Source organism: Gymnoscopelus braueri (genome assembly GCF_963280865.1).
Source record: "Gymnoscopelus braueri genome assembly, chromosome: 4".
In the NCBI taxonomy this organism is placed as follows: domain Eukaryota; kingdom Metazoa; phylum Chordata; class Actinopteri; order Myctophiformes; family Myctophidae; genus Gymnoscopelus; species Gymnoscopelus braueri.
In genome coordinates, this window is record NC_137605.1 from 20,724,229 (window position 1) to 20,750,017 (window position 25,789).

A 25,789-nucleotide genomic window follows, 5' to 3' on the forward strand; every position below is an offset into this window, starting at 1 on the left:
CACACACACACACACCTAAACTAAGTATTTATGTCGGCTAACCAATTGCAAAACTATCTGTTAGTGATCCCTCACAAAGACACATCGTGACACATGCCACGCACGTGCGCGTGGCCTAAAACACAAATACATAGGCAGGCAGAGCAACCAAGCACTGAAACGAGTTTGATTTAAAATCAATGGCAGGCAAAGATCTGTGCTCTGCGGAAAGCACTAGCAAGTTGTTACACACTGATGAAGCCCAGAGGACTGAAAACATTCTGTTTTCAAGTCTGAACCAAACACTGAATCCAGAGTTGGATCACTAGATATACAGTAGGTAGTGATCAAATCCCATCTAAGTACTAACCAAGTACTTCTTCTCTCCCACTGCAGTATGTGACTCAGACTGTGGAGGTGGATGCACCTGCCACTCTGAAGCAGCTGTCCAAGTCCAGGCAGCGGAACGAGCACATGTCAGAGAAGCTGACTAATCAGAATGAGCATTGTAAACAGTTAGAGGAGCAAATCAGGAAGTCGGATGAGCACAGCTGTAATCTGCAACACAAGGTAATGAAAAACAGAATGTAGCATCGTGTTGTTTGTATTCGTCCCTTAATGATAATTAGTATGAAAGTAGTATAAAACAGTATAAAATGATTCAGGCATCACAAGTTATCTCCAGTTCTTATGACCGGATTACCGTGAAACTTGATACATGCATCCATGCTCCATACTATTTGCATGATCCCATGACCTCTCCTCTAGAACCATCTTCGAGGCCAAAATGTCAACTTTGCACACAAGATATCTCATAATCACTTGCAGGATGGTCCATCCATACCGATTTTGGTGACCCTATGGCCTTTCCTCTAGCGCCACCCGTTGGCTGCCAACAGTATGCAGCGCGTTCATTAAAAATCCAACAGATCAAAACTGACATGAAGCCCACAGTGATGGGATAAACAGCATTCTGGAGATTAAACTTTATGATCAAAGACAAAGAAATTGGTGGTGAGTGGTTGGGGGTAATTGGTACAACCAGATAAAATTAGGTAGCAGATAAAACATTTTAATTCTTGTCTATTTTCAATAATGTCCTTTCCAATATATTTTATTTGAATTTATTTTGATTGTTCTGTGTTTATACTCTATTATATGTGATGCGTTCTAAGTTATTCCATGCCAATGATCCGTAAATAGCCCTAGCCTTTGGCTGCGGCCCCTTATGGCTTTTAGAAACCCAGAAATTAGCCAGTCTACAAGCTACCTGTGTGACGTGTTGTGAGCTTATAGATCTGCTATTCTTGAAAATGTTTTAGGGATTTTTTTACAATGATGCCCAAAATATGGTTGCCAATAATCTTATGAATTTAATTTGAATGATTTCGTACCCGCTGGTGGCCCCCACTTGGAAAACCACGGTTCTATGGCACATTATCAACTCACCGTGTCAAATTCCTCACATGATCAATAAAGTGATTTCCAGATTGCAGCGTACGAACGAGAGATCTGTAAACTGCGAGAAGAGCTCCTGAAGGAGATCGGTCATCTGGAGCTGAGGAAGGAGGAGGCTGTGCAGGCAGCAGCCAGCTGCTCTGCGGAACACTTCCAGGACCTGCAGGAACAGTTCTTCTGTGAGTAAAGACCTCTGTAGTTACATTTCAGCCAAACAGTACAATTTTCCTATTGCATAATAGCAAATTTTACTTTAATATCATATCACTATCACAATTGTACTTAGACTATATCATGGCTGGGTAGGCACACAGTAAAATCCTCTGTTCATTTAACTCTGACAGTGTAAAAATACACCTGTGAGGCCAACTGAGCCCTTGCATTTTTACTGCATCTACCATGTTTGGTGCGCGACACTGTTGCACGACGAAGCAATAAATGAGGCATACTGTAAGAGTTGTTTGTGTGTTGGACAGGCGTGCAGAAGCGTCTCACAGCACTCCCCCCCACCCTGCGCTCCATGAAGACAGACTACGCCAGCCTGAGGAGCCAGGTCCGAAACTTCTCCGACTTCTATGGAGCAGCTGTCACCGATGCCAAGAAACAGGTCAGCTGCACCCACTTTCAACCTACTGTAGCATCCCTATTTTTGGCATGTCATCGTAGGCAGAAAAAAAGCAAAGATAAGCAAAAAAAAAGGAAAAACATTTCAACATTTTCAAAAGTTTAATTTTGAAAATGTTAATAATACTATTAACTATAACTGAATGCCAGCAACAGAGACATATCCACTGCACAAGACCAATAACTGGTAAATTAACTCCAATATACTGTACTGCTTCTTGATATCGTTGTACCGTACAATTTAATATTAACAAGCAGTGTTTGCCCTGAGATTGTACCCAATGCCTCCCTGCTTGGCACTCAACATCAAGGGTTGGATTGGGGGTTAGTCCCTGTGTCATTCTAGCGTCATGTCCAGGGGATGTACGTACATCAAGCTGCCTCACACTAAGGAACCAGAATATCTGACCTATGGGCCACATGGCTCGGGAACCATTGGTTCCCAAAGCTACTTACTTACTCAAGATTGGTGTCATTTATTCTTAGTGGTTTGAAGAAGTATTGTGAAGATTGTTATTTGGAATTTACTATTATTAAAGTTAATATTGTTAATAAGGTTGGTGGTGCACAATGCCAACGACAGATCAGTTTCTTTGTTTTCTTGACTGCAGATTTCCGCAGCCATCAGTGAGATGTCTGAGGCAAATAAAGATCTACTGGAGAAGTACAGGAAGGAAGTGGCGCTGCGCAGGAAGTACCACGAGCAGCTGGTAGAACTCAAAGGTACGGAGGCAGAAGAGATGAAAACACGTTGTCCTATAGAGCTCAACACTGATGAAATGATCTGACAGGGTCATGTAAAAATAAGCTTTCCGAATAGAGCAATATTTAGTTATTTTATTACTTCACAATCTCTGCTCCAACTATGAAACTAATTGAAGAAAACTGCTATAGTGTACAGTATATAGCCATTGCGTGACAATAAGTCAGTGGGAGTGAGGGTCTCAATTTTCCCAAACCCTCTGACTGTGTCTGCAGTAAGAGTGTGTCTGTCTGCAGACACACTCCCACTCACAACCATTTTATAAAAGCAATAACTCAATCCAAGCCTTGGTATATTGTCTTTATATCACACCATTGTATCACAGTTTGGTGCGTCAGAGCCTAAGGGCATGTGCATTGGGCCAAACACAACCCCCCCTTAAGTGTGATATAATGACAATATACCATGGCCTGGAGTGAGTTGTTGCTTAAGTTAACCACATTCACCATCTGTGCCCTGTGCCTTGTCGACAACATTGGGGCAGAATGTTATTGTTGTTATTTAATAGATACATTTCTGGTTCGATCATGGTCAATGCAATATTCATCTCCCAGTGTGAAGTCGGGAACCACTGTAATATACCACTGTAATAACCACTGTAATAACCTTTTTTTAAAGATGTTTTGGGGGCTTTTTCTGCCTTTATTGAATAGTAGACTGACAGGAAAATGGGGAGAGAGATAGGGGGGGTGACACACAGCAAAGGTTGTTGGGATCGGGAGTCGTCGAACCCACAACAGGCTGTCAGGATTACCAGCCTAGGTGCCCAGACAGTTACGCCAACCGTCCGGAACATATGAGCATTTGTGTGCAATTATAAATGAATAGATGAACTGCATTTAAATAGCGCTTTTTTAGTCTTCCAACTACTCAAAGCACTTTACAGTGAGTATACCTCATGTTCACAGTCACACACACACCCATGGCAGCCATGCAAGGCGCTAACCTGTTCATCAGGAGCAGTTAGGTGTTCAGTATCTTGCTCAAAGGCACTTCCACTTGAGGACAATAGGAGTCGGCCTCGAAACGAACCTTCCAGTTCTCAGAATGCCACTCTAGCTCTAGGGCCACTGCCGCGCCAACATACAACATGTTATACCACCAACCGTGTGCTGTGTTTGTCGGCATTTCCTGTGGGCTGCAGTGACTTCCAAGTATCTTGGAATCTTAAGGTTCAATCCCCGGCTCCTCCTAGCTACATGTCGAAGTGTCTTTGAGCAAGACGATGAACTAACTGAAAACTGAACTGAAATAACTGCTGAGTTAGAGATGAGTGGGTTTGTGCCTTGCATGTTTTCCTGCACCGTCAGCGTGTGAATGTGTGTGTGAATAGATGAATGTAATGCACAATGTAAAGCGCTTTGCAGAAAGGCGCTATAGAAATGCACCGTTTACCATTTACCATTTAGGCAACATCCGCGTGCTGTGTCGTGTAAAGCCTGTGCTTAAAGAGGACCAGCATGAGGAAGGACAGTCAGTGGTTGTAACTACGGACCCCCACAACGAGTCGGCTCTCACCGTCTTGAATAAAGGAAAGGGACGTCTCTTTGAATTGGACAAGGTCTTCCACCCACAGGCCACCCAAGAAGAGGTACTGGAGAAAATAATCAATATGTGAAAATAACAAATGTAATTCTGTTTGTTAATAGCTGGAATGTGTTCTTATGTACTGATATTGTAGTTGTATCGGCTGTGTAGTGTGCTACCTTAAAGCAGCAGCTCCTACTTATTCATTGGTCAACTCTTATAATGACCGGCATTGTTTATCGTCTCCCTTGACATTCATTGTTCTAAATGACCCTGCCTGCAGCAAAGGGTGGCAGGGTATTGTAATCAGTCTTGTTTGTTTGTTTGTTTGTTTGTATGCATTATGTATTATGTTGCTGTATGTAGCGAGATAACTTGAGAACGGATGAGATTTGATCCTGACCTGATCCTGACAAGGATCAGGATCAGGATAAGGTGACCTGATCCTGATAAGGATCATGTCACCTTAAAGGTCAAGGTCCGAATTGAGAATGGGTTGGTGGATTTTTCTTGAAACTTGGTGGGAATGATTAGTAGGTTCCCCCCGAAAAGATGACTACGTTTTGGATGGAAAAAGTCAAAGGTCAAGCTCACAATCAAGAGATATAATACAATAGTTGTTGGTACATGCAGGGTTTACACCCCAGGTGCATTTGTTTAACCACTACAGTTTACAGTAGATAAATACAAAATAAGGAAAAAGTCAAATTTAAGTACTGGTAGTTAGTATTTGCCTTTGTCTCGGATTTGTATCTGTCCCAATTCTGCTTGAAAATCCCTGATCCCTGTGAGCTACAGTCACATACTGTACCGTAATAAAATATATTATTATTGTTTATTTCAGGTATTTCAGGAGATTGAGCCTTTGGTGATTTCCTGTATTGACGGCTACCATGTCTGCATATTTGCATATGGACAGACTGGCTCTGGGAAGACCCACACCATGGAGGTGCGTTACTTGACAAATTACAGCAGGCACTGCATGTCATTACAATCCTACAGTGATCAAATGAAAATGTTATTTGCTGTTGCAGAATGAATAACAGAGTCATAGTACTTTGCTGTACAATGCTGTTTGAGCTAACAACATTGAAATTAAATGAAACCTCATTAAAAACCCAATTCCCCCTCTCACCTACACCAGTGGCTCCCAAACCTTTTAGCCCAAGACCCAAAAGAGAAATTATACATTTTCCCGGGACCCAAACTAGTGAAAATAGCAGATCTACAAGCTCTCCTTAAACTTTTTTTTTGATTATTATTTATGTTCATTATTAGAGTTTTTCTGTTTATTTATGAAATACTTTTTCAAAAATGTTGGAATTGTATTTAATTGATGTACTTTTTTTTTTTTTTTACTTTTTTTAATCTTTGGAGAAAAAAAAAGTGACCTATGTCTTTCCTCTAGTTCCACAAGCTACTCATCCTAAATATTGGTACGGGATAGTAAGGGATAGAGCAGAGAGGGGGTCCTGGTCTGGACGTTTAACTCAAGAGAACTTACACAAGGACACAGACAGCAGTGATCAAACCTGAGACCGCCCACTGGCAGTAACGTCTCTGTAGTCAGTCACCCCACCTCTCTTAAAGGCCGATCTCTTAAAGTCAAAGATAGAAGATCTGCAAGCTCACAAGTGTCGCAGCGGTGCGATGCATTGTGAGCTTGTAGAGTGGCTATTTTCACTGGTGTGCACTGGGCAGCTTACTATGACTCAGGCTTAACGCAGCCCGCGAGTCGAAACGATGATAACTCTTACCACTGTGGTCACCAGGGCAGTGTGGAAAACCCGGGCATCAACCAGAGGGCCCTCAAACATTTGTTCAATGAGATGGAGGACAGGAAGGACATGTGGTCATACACAGTCAGTGTCAGCTCCGTGGAGATCTACAACGAGGTGCTCAGGTATGGGGAGCATTTCTTCAGGAATATCTCATAGTATGCAATCAATGTCTTTATATAATGTGCATAAATATCACCTGTTATACTTTTTCTTTCATTCTATTTTATTTAATTATTAGTTTTTATTTCTGGTCAATCTTTAATCATTTTATAACATTATGTTATGCCTAATCTTTGTCCAACCCCAAAAGTCATTTTCTTTGTATATGCAAACCCACTTGGCCAATAAAGTGATTTATTTACCAAGTGATAATAATACAATGATAGCAGTAATTATTTTGTAGTACATCTTTATATTAAAATGTTCCAGCTCATTTTTTGTTGTTGTCTGCTTACAGAGACCTGCTCAGTAAAGATGGAGAGAAGCTGGACATAAAGATCAACCCAGATGGAACAGGCCAGCTGCATGTTCCAGGCCTCAGGGTGGTCGAGGTCAAGAGCTTTCAGCACATCAAGAAGGTAACACAGATGTTTTTCCACTGAAATTTAAGCAGTCTTTATTTTATATCATTTCTAATTAGGTCATTCTTACACAGCAATGCCCTTCTTTACACTCAACACTGTTTAATATTGTAATTCAATATGGGAGCTGCCCAGTACAACACGTTTTTACTGATGGCCACTGAGCAGCTCAACTTGTTTTTTTCTGGGTGAAGTTCCTTGCTCAAGGGCAACTAGTGTCTAATTCGTACGATAGTGCAGAAAATAGCCAATCGCGTTGTGCGCTTGTAGATTGGCTGTTTCCCGCACTGGACACTCTCGTACAACTATACAACCAAGTATAAATCAGGCTAAGACAATTTTTTGCAGGCATAGAAAAGTTTTCAGTTACCGTATTGTTTATTGTAAAAGAACAGTGATGACTCATGCTTGTGTTTTTGTTTTTTGCCAAGCTCTTAAAAACAGCACGGCGGAACCGCATCACCTTTGGTACTCAGATGAACCAGCACAGCTCCCGTTCCCACGCTCTGCTCTGCATCAGTGTACTGGGCACTGACCTGGCCAGCGGAGCCAAAACCACTGGTCAGTCTCACTCTGGCATGGCCTCATTTCTTTTAAATATTATTTTCAATGCTTCTCAAGCCTTTTCTATCTATATACAGCCAGAACTGTGTTTGTGTGTGTGTCTCGGCTTCGGCTCCACTCTTTGGTCTAAATGCGTGTGATGTCCCTTTATGCGAACTCTCCTAAGTTACTGCATCTTAATTGACTCCCGTCATACTAGATTATCCTCCAAGTACTCTGACAACAGGTACTGACTGCTGCACTAAGTACTCAGACAGAGGGTCCTGACATCATAGTACATAGTACCCACTGACAACGGGTAGTGCACTAGTTTTATATTTGTCACATTCAAACAACATAGGATATTTGTGATGTCTATATCTGTATAGTCAATCTGGGAACCCATTCGGTAAAAAAAAAAAAATTTCTTCCCTTTGTTTTTGCCTCTGGGGGCACCACCTCCTTTTTTGTGTATAAACAGGAACTCCCCTTTCTTAGTTCCACTTCCTCCCGGGTGCTTCTGTGTTTATTCCTACTAATAACGGCACCACATTTTTAGGGCAGTGGTGCTGTCTTTACAGATTACTGTATGGTAAACAATAACACATTGACTGGTGGAGCCACCTGGAGCCTCAAAGATGTACTGTAGAAGAAAAACGTTAATCGTATTATTTTCCCCTCAGGTAAGTTGAACCTGGTGGACCTGGCTGGCTCAGAGCGGGTCTGGAAGTCCGGCGCTGAGGGAGAGCGGCTGAAGGAGGCTCAGAACATCAACCGCTCCCTGCTGGCCCTGGGGGACGTCATCCAGGCCCTGAGGGGCCGACAGACACACGTACCCTTCAGAAACTCCCGGCTCACCTACCTGCTGCAAGACTCTCTGGGCAGAGGCAACAAGACAGCCATGGTGGTGCAGGTGCGTACGCACAGATCAAATATGGATCAGATAAGATTTGTCATTCCCTGAGGGTAAATGTTCTAAGATGCATAGAAGGAGATATGGATACACTTCAAATAGAAGAACGATTTAGCCAAAGTCTCTACAAAATCTAAAATAGAACGGAACAGACAAAATCTCAGTAATCTCAGTATTTTTGTTGAATGTTCGCTCCAGAATAGGGATGCTAGGGTTCATGCGGTTAAGGCATTCGTTAATCCATCTTTTGGTCTTTATTTCTGTGTGGGCTCTTGTATCCCAGGTGTCTGCCTTGGAGAGTAACGTGGGAGAAACCTTATGCTCATTGAAGTTTGCCCAGAAAGTGTGCAAGGTCGAGCTGGGTCCTGCAGCCAGGAAGATCGAAGCCGGCGGAGGTCAATGTGACTAAGACCACCCATTTCCTTTTTCCAAGGAGGACCAACATGACCCCAGGGACTCACACACACACACACACAACCAAGCGGTGTTTCCCCTCTAACCGGCCTACACCTCGAGTGCCGTGGCCATAACAAAGATTGCTGTGGACAAAATAAATGCCCCAAAATACTGCTCGCATCACACCAAAGCATATACTACTGTAAACAGTAACATTTTGGGAACACCAGACTTCTAATTCAAAAAACAGAAGCTGGATTTTATTTTATTGACAGTGATCCTTATGTAGACAGCGCTTAGGAGCCGTCCGCGGTCGTGTGCGTGCCCATGCAGCTTAGCCTTTAGAGGGAACTTTGCAGCCAATGTCAAACAGCCACAGAGAAACACCCACCCTCTTCCTAAGCAGTCGTAAAGCTATCAGCAGAATCAGATAACTGCTGCTCAAGGGCTACAACCATTGAGGTCTCCACAACATCAAGATGTTCCATTCCAAAAGGACACATTTGGGATTAGGTATTTAAGAGGATCACAGTATGGACCTTCATGCTCCTGCCCGGTAATAGCTCTTTATCATTGGCTGATCTGCATGCACCGATATTTATCCTTCCACACTTGAGAGCCATGATGACCTCAGCCGCACACACGGCAAAACATGTTTGATACTTCCTAGAGTCACAAGAAGTGCTGTTTTCCTATGATCAAATGGACAAAAGCCAGGAGTTCTCATCACGTCTTTTAAGGCAGTGTTTCTCAACCCATGCATCATGACCCAAAAGACATTCACACATCAACACAGACTAAGAACTAGATAGATAGAGGGATATTAGCCATTTTTTACTAGTTTGAAAAAACATTTTAAAATAGTTCAATTAGCCAATCTACATCGACACGTTGTGAGCTTGTAGATTGGCTATTTGAACTATTTAAAAATGTTTTTCAAAATAGTAAGAAATGGCAAAGAAGTTTAGGGATAAGGGGTAAGGCGGCGTCCAAGATAGCCAACAAAATCTGGTAACATGGGACAATTTGTAAAAATGACCTCAACCTCCCCTTTGTGGCATCACTGCCATGATGTAGGCCTACTTGCGCTTATTAGAGCAAGGAAGGAATAAACGTAACATGGCTTAGCTGTTACAGATTACCAGATTAGTCAACACTGTAGGGTTATGATTCATGGAGAAGGTAACATTTTAGTTCCAAGCAAATCCAGTTGAAAACTACTGTCGTAAGCCATTAAGACCTGAGGAAGATTCTACAAATGCCTTCTAAATCAGTAGTTCTCACACTTTCAAGATGTTTCTAAAATGTTCAGAAATAGCAGATGCACAAGCTCGCAGTGCAGCACGAAGTGACGCACTGTGAGCTTCTGCTGTCAGGCAGAAACCAGCTAACTCCAAAAAGTGGATTTAGGAGGTTTTGTTCATCATTGATAAGAACAGCTGAATGGACCTCCAAGCTCACAATGAGGTTGGAGGTCAAAAGAGGGTGGAGCCTGGAGTCAGAAAAACCAGCTAACTCCACCCCTCTTAGGTGGAGTTAGCTGGTTTAGCAGAAAGTTTGAGGATCCAATGGAGTTAGCTGGTTTTGTCAGAAAACTAAAAATGCAAAAGCGTCAAAATGGAGTTAGCTGGTTTCTGCCCGACAGCAACAATATGCTATTTTTTAATAGCCAATGCAAAAATCTACGACAGATGTTTTCCCGTTTTTTATGGGTTATGCCATTTCTCACTAATTGCTGATAACTGCTTCATGTTCAGGTTGGTTCAGCCCAGTGCCACAGAATCAACAGTTGCATTTTGTGCTTTTGCAGTATTAATCAAATCATATTTGCTAGAACTCTGTGTGATTTGTGTGCTTCTATTCCAATATGGAATATTTTCTGGAGGTTAGTGTGTAGGGGCATTTGAGTGTCATGTAGCAAGAGGATAGGCTTTTCATTATTGTGCTTACATGTAAACAAAATAATTGCACAACGCTGTGTAGTTTTGTGAAGTTCAGAAGAGAGGTGACTACTTACTTTATGATAGGCCTGCATCGCTCACTAAAAGAACAGGAAAGTTGTTGAGAGGAAGTGGTAACCCTGTGAGAGTATGGTGGTTATCAACATTATTACAGTATAATAAACTGCAATATCATCCTTTAAATCTGTGTCAGTGTATCCAGTTATGTATCATGGAGGTCAAGTGCATGCAGGGTTTCACCTGATTTCACCCATTAGTTCAGGCTGCAGGTGTTAATCATTGTGATCTTGTAGATCGGCTATTTTCAAATATTATTCAGATATTTAGTGTAAAGCGAAAACAGGAGGGGGCCAGACAGGGCCTAGAGCCCTGGGGTACTCCAGTCAACTAGGTATAAAGGGTTGAAGTTAATTAGTGAAATTATCTAGTTGAGTGTTTGGATAGAATGAAAACTTGCATACACTCAGAACTCCATGGCATATGACTGGACACTGCTGGTCTATGTGGACAGGGGATGCACTTTAGAGTGAAAGAGTAGCGTGTTTATTTTAGAACAGCTTTCTTGGTATTACAGTAGCTTTCACCAATGAATATCATACAAAATGTTTTTAAAAAAAAGCTTTGTGATTTGTTCATGTTGTTTCTCTAATCAACTTATTAACCTGGTCAGCTTATTGGATCAAAGCTAGCATTTGATTCAATAATGTAGCAACTAGCAAGAAATGAATGTTGCAGTATTACTATACAGTAAGTTCATAAGGGTCACTTTGATGGAGTTTTCAGACTTTTCTGAATAAACCATAAGTATGAGTTTTGCCTCGTCTTTCTCTTGATGAGCAACCACACAGACTTCATGAAAATCAACAAGGTCTTAAGAAAATCAAAAGTATTTTACTTCACAATATAAAATAAACCACAATAAGACGGTGGTAATTTACAACTCATGGGAAGCAATTATATGTACTGTATGTGTGCTGTATGTTAAACTGTACCTGGCATGACACTGAAATCTCTTGTTAAAAAGGACCACACCAGTCCAGTTTGGACTTTTAGCCATTAGCAGAATATAGATCTCAACCAACATTTTTAAACATCATTCACTGCCATTCATGTTGAAAAATACTATGAGACTTTAAAGTTAATAGTTATAGGTAATTCACCCTTTTGAAAAATAACTATGCTGTTTATTTTATTTACAATTACTGTATTACTTTAATACAGCTGCTGAAACAGTGAGTTTCTAGATACATTCTGTAATGCTTATTGAATATGGACAAACACGATATCAAAAAAATAAACCACTTTGGCGAAAAATGGTAAAGGTTTATGTAAACTATGTGGTCAATATTAACAATGAGCAATGGCATGGTCCTTTAAGGTTCACAAAACAAATACAAAGTTGACAACAAAGTGACATAACTTAGAAAAGGTTGATTGAGTCGCTTCCCAATGCAGTTATACCAAATCAAAGTCTCTTTTCTGGTGGCATCGAATCATTTGCCATGGATGGCTGAGCATATTATATGCAGGTTTTCGTTACAACCAAACACTACACCAGCTGATTTCACTAATTAACACTCCTTCAACAGAGATGGTTTAGTGAAATCAGCTTGTATAGTAGTACTTGTGCCCTCCATGGCATATGAATGGCCACCACTGTGAATCTATTCCAGTGGAACTGTACAGTGGAGAGCCAACAGTGTAGGGTGGTGATCCACACGGTGTTTGTACTCCTCCGACATTCACATTCTGTATTTACAGGAACGCCACCGCTTTAGTCCGAGTCGCCATCCGCCGCTCCTACTGCTCCCACTGCGTCAGCCAGCTCCAACTCACTGCCTTGCAGACGGTCCCCTGGATGGAGAGAGACACACAGACAGACACACACACACACACACACACACACACACACAATTTACAAACACACAGAGGAGTGGGTGAACATCCAGTGCAATAAACGGATTCGACATGCTATTGGATTGGGATGATGATCCACACATTATAAACGTGAAAAGGGGGCTTGGTGAGAACAATTATTACATAATCGTCTAATCACAATAATTTTATATAATCGCAATTATTTTTGCATAATAGTCATAATCAATTCCATGTTAAAAAATCACACCCTGTGTGAAGTGGGCGGTGTCTTCCTAGCTAACCACAATACTGAATGGAGTCAACCAATGATGTACAAAAAATAAATAACTATATAAGTTCTCTACAAAAGATAAATACATTTATTGAAACACTCTTTATGATGGACAAAACCATAACTTAAAAAAAACCAATTTATGTTTTTTTTGAAGTTATGGTTGCTTATATAGGGCTATGCACATGTGTCATGTGACACTGGCCAATCACAGTCCTGAATAGATTGTGATTGGCCAATCACAGCGCAGGATAATTGTACAAATTTCCAAACCTCACTTTTAGGGGCGGTTTCACTGCCCAAGATATTTGTACATTTTTCCAAATCTCACTTATAGGGGCGGTTTCACCGCCCAAAAATGTCATATTTTCAAAAAAATCAAAAATTGTGGAAATAGCAGATCTAGCTCAAAACGCGTCGCGTTTTGAGCTTATAGATCGGCTATTTCCACTATTAACTCTCTCAGTGCCAAGCCACGAGTTATCCCGAGTTTTTTCTGAATGCCCTCAGTGCCAGAACGAGTTATCCCGAGTTTTTTTTTTTTTTTTATGTTCAGAACTCAAGATATCATTATCTGAAGATTTGCAGCTCCATCCACTCTTTGTTTAACTTATAACTGAAAAAGTCTGTATCTCACTTCCTAAGCACTTTCTTTTTACTTTTGCTGGCACAGTATGAACATATTTTTTTATTTCATTGGCACTGAGAGAGTTAATGTTTTTAAGTATAATGTGTTAATTTTTATTCATAATGTTCCATTAATTTTCAATGACAGAAACACAATTAAATCGCTAATCGCAATTATTTGAGTGATAATTAATCGTCAACTTAAATTTGTAATCGTTGACAGCCCTATATGGGTCTTCAGAAAGACACCTCCCATCATAAACATCTAACCAAAACAAAAACACACCTGATCATACAGTTAAACCACTATGTTCAGCTGGTTTTCGCTTCACGCCAAAACGTGTCTGTCGAAGGCCTATTTTTAAGAGCGTAAATTTAGATCATTCAACAGTGACGGAATCACATCAGTGATGTTATCAGGTGGTTTGGAGCCTCCGGCCGAGTCTGGAAACCACCAAGCAATTAACCTAATAATGCATGCGTAGACACACCCACTGATAACATGCCAAAGCAGCAGAATGGTGGGCAGTGGGCAGGCCATAACTCACGTATAAGTTCTGCAATGGCTCTCTGTGTTCTTCTCTCCAGCTTCTCCAGTTTCTTCGCCACGTCTCGCTTTAGATCCCTAGTACATTCATACAGTACATCACAATGATGTCAACACAAAGCTTGATTTAGACTTAGTTGTACAATGGAGTCCCATGCAAAACATTTTTAGATATACAAGGTCAATAGCAACATTATGAAAATGTATGATTTTGATCAATCATGTACAAATAAAAAACTAAAAAGAAAACATCTTACCAATCTGGCTTTCTAGGAGCAAGGTTAGCCAAATCCTACAAAATAAAGGAGGACACAGGTGTGAGTGGGAAAAACAAACTACAACACAGTGTGGACTGCATAATATATATGCTGAAATATAGAAAATATATTTTCTAATATATAAACGAAAGATATTTCAGACAGCTTCCTAAATTGCACAGTATTCTCATATGACTGTCAAGCCTGATGAATCAAGCCTCTCCACTTGCTTCTACCATATAACGTAGCTTTCTGCATACTGACACACGTGCAGACACACACACTCAATACACAGACACTCACACCCACACATTCAACTGCACACAAGGTATTTGTTGTTTGTCGTGTTTTATGTTTGATCATTATGTTTAACTTGATTATTATGTTTAACTACTTGCGTACTCTGCGTTGTTTTAATAATGTTTTCTTTGTATTGTTTTTTTTATTGTGCAAATAAATAAATCAAAAATTAAATCAAACATTAGACTAGGCCAAAAGACTGCTTACCACTTCTTCAATGATGGGCTCTGGGTTTGCTGCCTCAAGCTGATCCTTAACTTTATCTTCGACTGAAAACAAAGAATGAGCGCAACATATGATACAGTCAATCACATGACATGACACATGAATTCTTCATAAGTTTTACGTTCACCACCAAAGACAAACAAAATACACATCAAGAGCTCTGAGATCCTGTCACCATTAAGCAGAGCCATTTCTAAGCTGACGTTCCTAAAAGGAAGCGTTCTCACCTGATGCAGGCTTGGCTTTGGGTACCTGGCGCTCCTTCAGCTCTTCATCCTCTGGTGTGTAGTTCCTTAGTTTCAGCTCTCTGAGAACAGAGAAGGCAGTTATATAACATGCCACTGTTCTTCAGTCTTATTTTCCATGTCTTTATTGGTAGGAGTAATGGTCCATATCAATCCATTGATACTCGCTGTAGGCAGGAAATCGAAAGCAACACACAGATTGTCCGCGCAGTGACATAGTCGTGGCAGACATCAAAAACTACAGCCATCGTAGGCGGCAAAGCTCCATGTTAAGAATGGGACAGAAACATTTGAGTATCGCATGTGATCAAAACGTTTCAGCTTTTATCGACACAAGTTACTGTCACAAATTGACTAAAAATCCACAACTTTGACTGTGGAGAATTACTTTAATGCCACAACCACATAACAGCAACATTCCACGATGGGTGTTCCACCTCAGAACATGCATTACACGCCATTCCTCCGGTCTGCCCTCACTTTTGTGCCTCTCTTCACCGACCCGTCTCAAAACAAAAGCACAGGCTTACATGATCAAATGTATCTTGGACAATGCTGAAAAGTACAACCACAGAGCACAGATTCCCAATGATACACAGTACATCGTCTCTGTCGGGTGGGAACCTCATACAGTTATGTCCAAAACGTACTTTTCAGGTTTCAAATTCAAAAATAGCAAAAGTAGCAAATCGACAAGCTCAAAACGTTTCGACCTTGTAGATCTGCTACTTTTGATGCTTTTATGTGGCGCTGTAGTGTGATCAAGTAGGGCATTAATTTACGAAAAAACACAAAATATTTGAATATGGAGATAAGAGCTTTCTGGCCGACTGCAAGGATATATACACTGTATGTTGCCGAGCACCAGGAGGTGGCAGTGTAGTCAAACGTTCTCCTCCAGAGATCAGGAGACAGAAGGACCATCTGTAGGCCCTTTACAGCTGCACCTCTTGTGTCTAGGAGGGGGCTGTTAGGTCTTTTGGGCCCCGGGAATAAGGCTCCCTTTTATCTGTTAGAACACATCTCATTAACACGATCCACCTGCTCTGTGGGGTTCGAGTCGAGATCGGCAAACAGCTGAGGAATGTCTTTGCTTTGTGTGCTTCTATTATGTAATCTTTCATCGCCCGTCTCTTTACACAGTGGAATTCCTGGCGAGTCTGGGTGATGGTTGTGTAGATTGTTCCTCGAGCCCAGAGACAGACAGAGAGATACAAGGTCACAATTGTCAAGGGAACCTCCAGCGTGGAGGTTCTGTGAAGAGCAGCTGTCATATGCTGTATATAATTTGAGTAGGTTTGTTTTTATTATTTATTTATTTATTTTCATTGCCGCCTCAGGGAAGCATTGACACTTGCAATGCGTTGGTAGGTGGTCTGTGACTGTATAGGGTGTGTATTTAAGGCTATTAATAACTACACATTTTTGGGTATTACTCAGTGGCTTCCGTTCTATTTTGTCGTATTTTTGGTCAAAAATATTTTCATGCATTTCTGTTTTGTTTATTTATACAGAGGAGGGAAACCGGAAGGAGAGGGTAGAGAGAGAGGGTATGACCTTCAAACACGGGATATTGCAACTATGTGGACAGCACTAACTCCCAGCCACCAAGGTTGCCCCTGAGCAGTGATTGAATGGTGAGGCCACAGCGAAGAGGGCTATACTCTGGACACAACTATAACGGCCACACTGACCAACCACAGACAGAGTGATGCCTTGTATGGGTATGAGTAAGAATGCTAGTCATGTTCCGCTCTTGGCCGTGTCTTAACTCTACACATCTGATACCGCCTCTGAAGTCTCAGACAGCAGTCAGTACTTGATACAATTGGGCAAAACACCACCTCTGCTTTTTTTATACCACTTCAGATATTTCTGGTCTTAATTTCTGCAGGCTGTCTCAGTTCTTAAGCTCCTATTTAAGCATGACAATATATGTGTGTGGGGGATATATATATATATGTGTCTTTAAACCTATTTTAGATAATAAAAATGTCATGATACAATAAGAATAAAACATGAAATATTAACAAATTACAATATAGTATATAATATATAACAATATCATGAAAATCAATCGACAAAATGTGTTCCTAAGTATTAAAAAGAGATGACAGAGTTTGCCGACCTAATCTCTTCAGGAAGGATTTGCTCAAGGGCATGCTAATTGTGGTTGTCAAGGGAGCGGACAGCTCATGCCGCTACATGTATGTCATGAAACGGAAGCAGCTCTGGACGCGAAAGACTTTAGTAACTGGTGAAGTAAACTTAAAACTTGGGAAGAATGTAGATATCGAGACATACTGTAGTTGAAAATCTGAAAATCTCTTCATTATGATTACCAACATAGTTCATGTGAAGCACTTTTGATCGCCATTTCCATTTAGCCAAATGAGGCGTAGACGTCACCAGACTCACCACGTTAGGAAATGAACACACACAACCAAGCTTTATAGTGTGGCTTCACTGAACACCACACACATAGTAACTTACTATCGATAGTTTAAGATTTGACAAGGAGGCCACACCATTATTAGACTATGTATTGTTATTCGGCTCTGTCAACGCACCTAGTCTGGTCTCATTTTTAAAGCTGAACAGGTGTTTCTTCTTAAATACACCTACTGTAATAAGATTTCACTGGGAATATAGTGTGATTATTCATGTGGAATGTGCCAGGAGTTCTGGACAGTCATCAACCGGAGGGCCTGACATACTTCATGAATAAAGCCCATTGATTCCCTTTGAGATTAATTTGACGACATAATGCATTTACTGCTTACTGACAATTGTGCTCTGCAACACCCTTGTTTGGGTATCTGTTTTCTCATGTTTTTCAAAATATTAGTATTAGACCAGTAAAAAGCCAATAGGCCATGGAAGTAAATCCCTTCATATTTTTTTCACTTACTGTATGTTTTATACTTTTTGAAATATTTATATATATATATTTAAAACAAAGGTTTTATCCTGGAAGTCAATTGAGGTCAAACTGGTCAAGAAATGTGCCGAAATATGGAGAACCAGCCGTCACTGGCCACATGACATCCGAGATACATGTTAGCCACGCCGTTATTAGACCCATTTTATTAGATTAGATAGTACAGTAGAGATAGACAGGAGGTAAAAAGAGAGATGACCTGGATTGGAACCTATCACCTTGCGATTAGGTCTGTGACCAACTGACCATGGTCTGTGAAAACAGTATGTGGTTCAGCCACCAGAACACAGAGCTCCCATGAAATGTTAATACTCTGCAGCACACGATACCGCCTGTCCATCTTACACTCACACTTTGCTGTCTGTGCAAGTCTGCACCTTGAATTAGTCATTTGTAACAACAACACACACACCAGAACACATCCAGAACCAGTACCAGTACATTCTGTTCACACACAAACTCAGTGAATTAGGCCTGCAAGATTCATTCTCTGTCCACAATGACACACAGTCCCATCCTGTTAGACTAGAGGGAGTGTCTCTGAGGGCAGTTGGCGCACACAGTCATTAAACATAAACAATGGAAAAGGGCTCCTGTAGGATGAGGGAGATAGCTGCCCTTTCCTAGCGGCTGGCTAGAGAAACAAAGCCCAGTACAGTGGGCAGTAGGGTATTTGAGCAGCTATTAACACAGGGCTGGGATCCAGGACAGAGTAAACACACTACAGTAATGTGTGTGTGTGTGTGAGAGAAAGAGAGAGAGAGAGAGATTAATGCAAATAGTTTGCATCAAATACAGTATACTGTAGTTGATGGCTGATGTCTCATTCATACAGGTTATTCACAGTGCGGAAACTCAGAAAAATCTACCTTGTTCCTAATAACAAAATGCTTGATTTATCATCACATAATATTCACGTTCTGTGTGAATGTACTCATGACACGAACAACAGTTAGACAACAGCATATTTTCTGGAAAATGAAATCGCACAAAAACTGCCCCCGGTGTGTAAAGGACGTTAAAAGCCAGTAAGCCACGCTGCGTGCGTTTGTGTGTGATGATGAACCAACCTATGCTTCTGTTCTTCCTCCACCACCTCTTCTTCTTCAAAAGGTCTCTTCCTGTCAGGTTCTCCATCCTCCAACTCTCTCCCCTGTTTGGAAGTCAATACAACATCGTTAACATAACGCTCGCTTCCAGTACAGTATTCACGATGAAAATAACCATTCTTTCACCAGTTGCCTTATTGATCCATTATTTGTAAGAAATTCTTGGGGGGAGGGAAAGTTTTAACATTGCTCCAGCCAATCATGTTTAAGTTAAGATACAATGGTAGTATATCTCATAGATCCAGGTACGTTAGTATTTGCATACTGTAGGTAAACAGAGAAGCACAACCCTATGGATGGCGGGATTTGAGAGGCAAATTAGAGGCAAATGAAAGTACAGTAATTTGCATTTTTGTACTCTCACATTTCTGACATTGGGTTGTTCAAGCAGTATTTTAGCTTCAGGGATTAGACTCAATCAGGTCAAAGCAGGCCCCACTAGGATTGGTTATGGGTTTTGCAGGGAAAATGTGTGGCAAGAATTATGGCCACAAAGTAGGTCATGTTCTGCGGTTTTACCCAAAATGTATGGTTATTGTTATGTTATTTTACACTGGCTACAGCAAGCTGGTGAAGATGTTTTGGTACTCACCACCAAACCTATTCAATAAAAGAAAACAAACAATGTCAGGGGAATTCTCAACCACAGACGCGCATGCTCAGTTTCCATCTGTTGCCACATTCAAATCTCATGCTCAGTTCAAGAAATAAGAGGCTCCCAAAACAGCCAAAGCCCCTGAGCTGAGACCTCAGCCTATACAGTACTGTACACCGGTAAAAAATGTGTATAAAATACAAATGACATCGGGCTAAAGTGAGAAAGTATAACAAAAGGACAATGAACCCCACCCAACTCCCCATTTTTTCCTGAAGAGCCTTCCTGTCCACCTGCAAGAACACTTCAGGAAACTGAGTCATTCTTCAAGTACAGTGCAGCAGGAAAACAGCAATGTCAACGTCATCTATCAAACACACAGCTAAGGCCCAAGCCAACAAGCACTCTGATGTACAGCAGCTTATTTAGTCAAACACACTGAAGGCTGTTCTGGCCTTGGAGCAAGGTTTCCTGTTCGAGGGGGAAAACAAATAATCGGAAGACTCTCAAAGTGTCGCAGAAGAATAGGCTGAAGTCAATCAAGCTCTGGTGAGAAGTAGGCTAAACCTAACCTACTCTAAATGAAAACTCAGATACAGCAATGGTTCTCAAAGGAGGAAAAATAGCAGATATACAAGCTCACAGCGCGCTGCAAGCTTGTACATCTGCTATTTTTGAACATTTCTGAAATATCTTTGAATAATTTTGAATATTTTAACACAAATCTTCTTCTGGGGGTCCCTGGCACAAAATATTTTCAGATGGGGGTCCGTGGCCAAATATATATAAATGTGGGGGTCCTTGGTACAAAATAGTTTGAGATCCACTGACATACAGGACCAACTGAGGACCAAGTGAAAAACTAAACTGTTGAGTCATATATTTACTGGTAAACCAATGATTATTCTGTGCCGTGCAATATCTAGGCCAATGCCTAACACACAGACGCACAATACAGTTTGATTGAAATCAGTCAGTATTGTGAGACGCAAAATGTACCCACTTGACATTTGAAAAGATAGACATTTGAAAAGATAGGCAGCTGGATAAGTGATTGGGAACCAAACGGTTTCTGAGCCATGTGGCCCATAGTAGACCACTTAAAATGCTCTAATCTTAAAAATATATATATAACCGAAAACAGCCTATCTACAAGCCCTCAAGAGCTTGTAGATATGCTATTTTCACGTGGCGACTGAGAACTTCAATCCGTGAGAGCTGCATATGAACAGACCTATAGCAGGTGTTAGATGCCTTAGGTGCCTTTTGTCTTCACAAAGAGTGTGTAGCCAAAAGGCAGTTTGTTTTGTTGGAAATGCATTATTTCCATGTATGAGTTTTAACCCGGGAAAGCATCTGTGTCATTTTAAATGTCTTTGGCTATTCAAAGCAGATATACAAGCTCATAGCGAGGCACCGAGTGCCGCGCTATGAGCTTGTAGATTTGATTTTTTTGCGAACATTTAAGGGCATTTACATATAATTTTGGGGGTCCTTGACATGAAAAGGTTGGAGCACCACTGATATAGCAGCATACTGTTAGGATTTAGAAAGGATTTTTAGATATGCATTTGTTTTTTGTTTATATTTGAGTACATGGCTGATAAGGGCACAGGCTCTTATGATGCGTTTCATGAGCAATGTGTTCAGTCACAGCATCATGACATTCAGCCCCGGACGCTCTTGAGTGATTACGACTATGTAAAAGCTAATGGATGTAAATGGAGAATTATTTCTTTGATGTGATGGTCAAAATCCACCCACAAATCGATGGAGATGGTGTGTTAAAGGACCACTTAACCGATTTTCAGCCTATTTATCTTCATATAAGTCTACTCTGCACTAGGCTCATTTTAAGATTGTTCAATTTCTGTCTACTTGTCTACTTTCGTCTTAGTAGGAGGGCTGAGGCTGAGAGAGAGAGAGCGAGCGAGAGAGCTCTCATGATGCGTTTCATGAACCATTAGTCGAGGGTTAGAGCGTCATGACGTTCAGCCCGGGACGCTATTTTGGGTGATTGGAGTCCACTCAAAACGAAAAAATAGGTAGCTACAAATTGAAGGAGGGCATAAATGGACAAACTGCACTCAAAACTCATGTTGTGCTCTTCCCTGTTGATGTGCCACTGAAAATGTAGGGATGTAGCTTTTGTCAAGCTACCAAACTACAAAAAGTAGCTGAATCACAAGCTACTTGGAAATGTAAGACACACTGATGTGTGATATCATTCACCTGAAAGTATGGTACTGGCCCAGTATATATATTAAGTGGTCCTTTAACACACCATCTCCATCGATTTGTGGGTGGATTTTGACCATCACATGAAAGAAATAATTCTCATGTGTAGGACTGTACTCGTGCTGTTTGCATTTCTGTCTAATGAAATATTCAATCAGATATTGTTGATCTTTTGTTTGTTTTATGGCCAAAATAGGAAGGCCAGAGTTAATCAGTACAGAGAATACGAATAGAATTAGTTTTATTGATCTGCAAACATCATCACCAGTCCTGTAAGGCCAATGCTGTATGTGTTTATGTTCAGCACACTTGTAAACAGAAAGTTAGTTACTGTCATTGTGCTCAGCTATATTTATGCATTGTTAGTCCACACGGTCCTCTCTCTTCACCGTCATTGTGCTCAGCTATATTTATGCATTGTTGGTTCTCTCTCTCTCTCTCTCTCTCTCTCTCTCTCTCTCTCTCTCTCTCTCTCTCTCTCTCTCTCTCTCTCTCTCTCTCTCTCTCTCTCTCTCTCTCTCTCTCTCTCTCTCTCTCTCTCTCTCTCTCTCTCTCTCTCTCTCTCTCTTCACCGTCCTGTCTCTCTCTCTCTCTCTCTCGTCCTGTCTCTCTCTCTACCCTCCTCTCTCTCTCTCCACCATCCCGTCTCTCTCTCTCTCCACCGTCCTCTCTCTTCACCGTCCTGTCTCTCTCTCTTCACCGTCCTGTCTCTCTCTCTTCACCGTCCTGTCTCTCTCTCTCTTCACCGTCCTGTCTCTCTCTGTCTTCACCGTCCTGTCTCTCTTTGTCCATTATTCACAATGAGCTCCACAGCATATATACATGTTTCCTTTAGTGCTGCTCCTAACATAACACTCCTGTAGTAATGTGTATGCAAAATAGAACAATGATTATGAGTTTAAAGACTTATTTGCAAATGTTTCTAGTTAAGAGTTACAGTACAAACAAGTGACAGCACTTTTTGTGTATGGCCCCACTTCCACAGTGAATTTAATATCTGTAAACAACATTCATCTGAACATATTATACACAGTACAATTCTGATAAAAACTTCATGTTCACAATACATGTGTTCAAGCTGCAATCCATAAATGTTTTATGTCCCTCCCAACTAACCTCGCGTCACCGGGCTTTACCAGGAAAGAAAATGCATGATGTCCAAACTACAATAATGGTGAAGCTAGTGACCCATCCGGACACTAGAATATGGGTGATGGGTAGTGTTGCCATGTCCGCTTATTATAAGCTACTTTGGGCTTCCTTTTCTGTAAAGCTGCTTGTAAATATTGGTGGTTGCGGTTTTTTGGGCTGGTTTCTAAAGTGTAATTTGCTTATTTAGGCTGGTTTCACAATGTTTTAATTATGATTATATTAGTGGTTCTCAAATATTTTCATGAAAAGATTTCTGCCAGTGAGCATTTGTGTTGTTAGAATGTTTCAAAAAATATTCCAAATATTCCACATTCTATTGAAAATAACAGATCTACAAGCCCACAACACGTCGCAATAGATCTGCTATTTTCAAATAGCCGACGGCTTAAAGTGCTCATGTGGCCCAGAGCCTTAAAGAGAGTTCTGACACTAGCGTCGACTCCCATTGTAAGAATGGAATGCGGAAGTGCTCTGTCTATCTCAATGAGATAGTTCCAATGTTTGGAACTATAGCCCATAGGAGCCCGCTTTGCGGCGAGATCAAAGCGTGTCGTTACTCTCTTTTCTACACTCTGATGTCTCTTTTGGGCTTGTTTTCCTGGTTGCTTGTTTCTTTCTCAAAACCTGGCAACACTGCATTAATTCACTACCTGTAGCTGCTGGCAGCATTTAAGCATCACAACGCGCCATATTATTATGTATTTCACTTGTTATCTTATGCTCAGCTATTATACATACAATTTCAAAAGAAACATTTAAAGATAATACAGGTAGCACTAGAAAGCTAGCTATACCAGGCTAGCTAGCTAGCTGGCTAACTGTGTGTAAACATGCTTCTCTTCAGAGTTGTGTCTCGTTATTAGGATGTGGAATCAGCGCTCATTGTACATCATGTACCTGAATGTGTCTGCTTTTCAGTGCCTTCAGCCTCTCCTTCCTCTTCAGGGCTTGTTCCTGTAAAGAGCCGACGTGTTTCTCCATGTTTATCTCCTCACGTTGTTCTCAACAATCTGTTGCATCGACAATCCATTGGTCTGGCCTGACGAGGCTTTACAACGGAACGCCGAGTGCATCGATCCAGGTGGCACGTTGCCAGGTCTTATAATGCACGCTTGCCTGAAATTATCTATACCAATTTAATCGACCACTTCTATTAATTATGTAAAAAAATATATATATATTATAATTAATTTGATCCTACAATACGTTTAAAGCTATCAGTAGATAGTTTAGTTTCAAAAAAGTTACATTAGCAACAGGTAGGATGATGAGGATTAGGTTTCATAGAGTGCTTCTCATGAACACATTTTATTTTCAGTCATTCATATTTGTGAATGCCAGTGGTAGAAAAAGTAGGCTACTCAAATGTTTTACTTAAAACAGTTAAGCAAAAACAATGCATTGTGAGCTTGTAGATCTGCTATTTTCAAATAGCCTAATATAAAGTGGATAAAGTGGTTAATGTATGTTTTGTAATAATAATACAAATCTAAAAGTAACTAACTAAAGTTTAAAAAAATTGTAGTGGAGTAAAAAGTACAATATTTGCCTCTGAGATGTAGTGGAGTAGAAGTAAAAGTACTGAAAAAAAATACTCCAGTAAAGTAAAGATTCCTCAAATGTTTACTTAAAAGTACAGTACAGTACAGTACTTGAGTAAATATACTTAGTTACTCTACACCACCGGTGAATGCCTTCGCTTACATATTCTACGCTTTATTATGAAGGAATTATTGTAAATGTAAAGCATGCGCTGAAATGCCACCCTCACCCTGGCATGGCTGTCATCATGCCAGTGACAGAGGTCCTGGTGAGGAATGTAGGGCATTGCCATGGCAATACAGCTGCCTTCACGGTCACTGTGTGGCCATCCTCCTATTGACCAACAGGAGCCAGCAATAACACAACCAGCAGGGTTCAATATCACATACAAACTTGTGTTAAAAGACAGTGGGTTGCTTTTGATATGATCAGTGGTGGAAAGTAGCCAACTCGGATTATAAAAAATGTTTTTTTACCATAATGAAGAAATACTTGAGTAGAATTACAAGAGTATTGGCATCAAAATATACTTAACCATAACATGAGAGCACATTCATTCATTATGCACAATGGCCAATAGAAATGCAAATGCATTGATGTGTTCACCACATTAATGTTGCTGATTTTAACTACTTTATAACATATAATAGGCCTAATACAACATCATTTATCAGTTAATGAACGTTTTGAAATACTAATCTAATTCCTGAAAATAACTATAGTTATCAATTAATTATTTTAGAGTAAAAAGTCAAATATTTACCTCTGACATGTAAGTATACAGTATTGAAAAATACCTCAAAATTGTACTTATGTAATTACTATACATAAGTAAATACTTGATTACTGGATCACCACTGGATATGATGTACAGTATATGGCATGGCATAGTTTTTGTGTGTACAGAACCACAATGAGTCACATAAAGAGGACATTGTTGGAAGTCGTTTACACTAACTAATTGCTACTAATAAAGTGACTCATCTGTGTGTAGAACTTTTAGAACTCACACTGTGGAATAATTACACGCTGGTCTACATTATGGTCATAAAGGTATAATGATGCTGTTCTGGCACACCTATTATAAGGTAACATGACATTTCTACACTTTAATGTTTAGACACTTGACAAAATGTCAGTTTAAGGGTGTACGTTTTATACACTTTACAAACTTCACACTTTATTACTTTCTTACTTAAAGCAGCACTATGTAACTTAAAGGTAGGGTAAGTGATTTTCTTTTGTTAAAATAAGTGTTAAATAGCTCTATATTCTGATAGTAGCCTACTCATTGCTATAGAGTGTTTGTTCAGTAAAAGGAGTCTCCTTGTCTCTC

General features: G+C 40.5%; 2 protein-coding genes across 2 annotated transcripts in view; one reads left to right on the forward strand and one right to left on the reverse strand.

Annotated features, from left to right (window-relative positions):
- Window positions 1–11,804, forward strand: part of LOC308084804 (kinesin-like protein KIFC3) — a 31,146-nt gene extending 19,342 nt beyond the window's left edge. The window contains exons 10-20 of the mRNA XM_080427706.1: window positions 376–549; window positions 1,469–1,616; window positions 1,914–2,044; window positions 2,673–2,784; window positions 4,234–4,415; window positions 5,196–5,300; window positions 6,124–6,254; window positions 6,590–6,710; window positions 7,145–7,274; window positions 7,940–8,169; window positions 8,453–11,804. Of these exons, the coding sequence (XP_080283832.1) occupies window positions 376–549; window positions 1,469–1,616; window positions 1,914–2,044; window positions 2,673–2,784; window positions 4,234–4,415; window positions 5,196–5,300; window positions 6,124–6,254; window positions 6,590–6,710; window positions 7,145–7,274; window positions 7,940–8,169; window positions 8,453–8,578 (1,590 nt within the window). The 3' untranslated portion in view covers window positions 8,579–11,804. The remainder of the gene's footprint in view (window positions 1–375; window positions 550–1,468; window positions 1,617–1,913; window positions 2,045–2,672; window positions 2,785–4,233; window positions 4,416–5,195; window positions 5,301–6,123; window positions 6,255–6,589; window positions 6,711–7,144; window positions 7,275–7,939; window positions 8,170–8,452) is intronic.
- Window positions 11,091–23,935, reverse strand: ccdc12 (coiled-coil domain containing 12). The gene is made up of 7 exons (XM_080427707.1): window positions 23,809–23,935; window positions 18,888–18,970; window positions 14,859–14,938; window positions 14,614–14,675; window positions 14,107–14,141; window positions 13,851–13,927; window positions 11,091–12,380 (listed from the first exon to the last, which is right to left on the reverse strand). The coding sequence occupies exons 1-7, from the start codon at window positions 23,890–23,892 to the stop codon at window positions 12,301–12,303; spliced, it is 501 nt and encodes a 166-aa protein (XP_080283833.1). The 5' UTR covers window positions 23,893–23,935; the 3' UTR covers window positions 11,091–12,300.
- Between the last annotated feature and the right edge of the window lie 1,854 nt (window positions 23,936–25,789).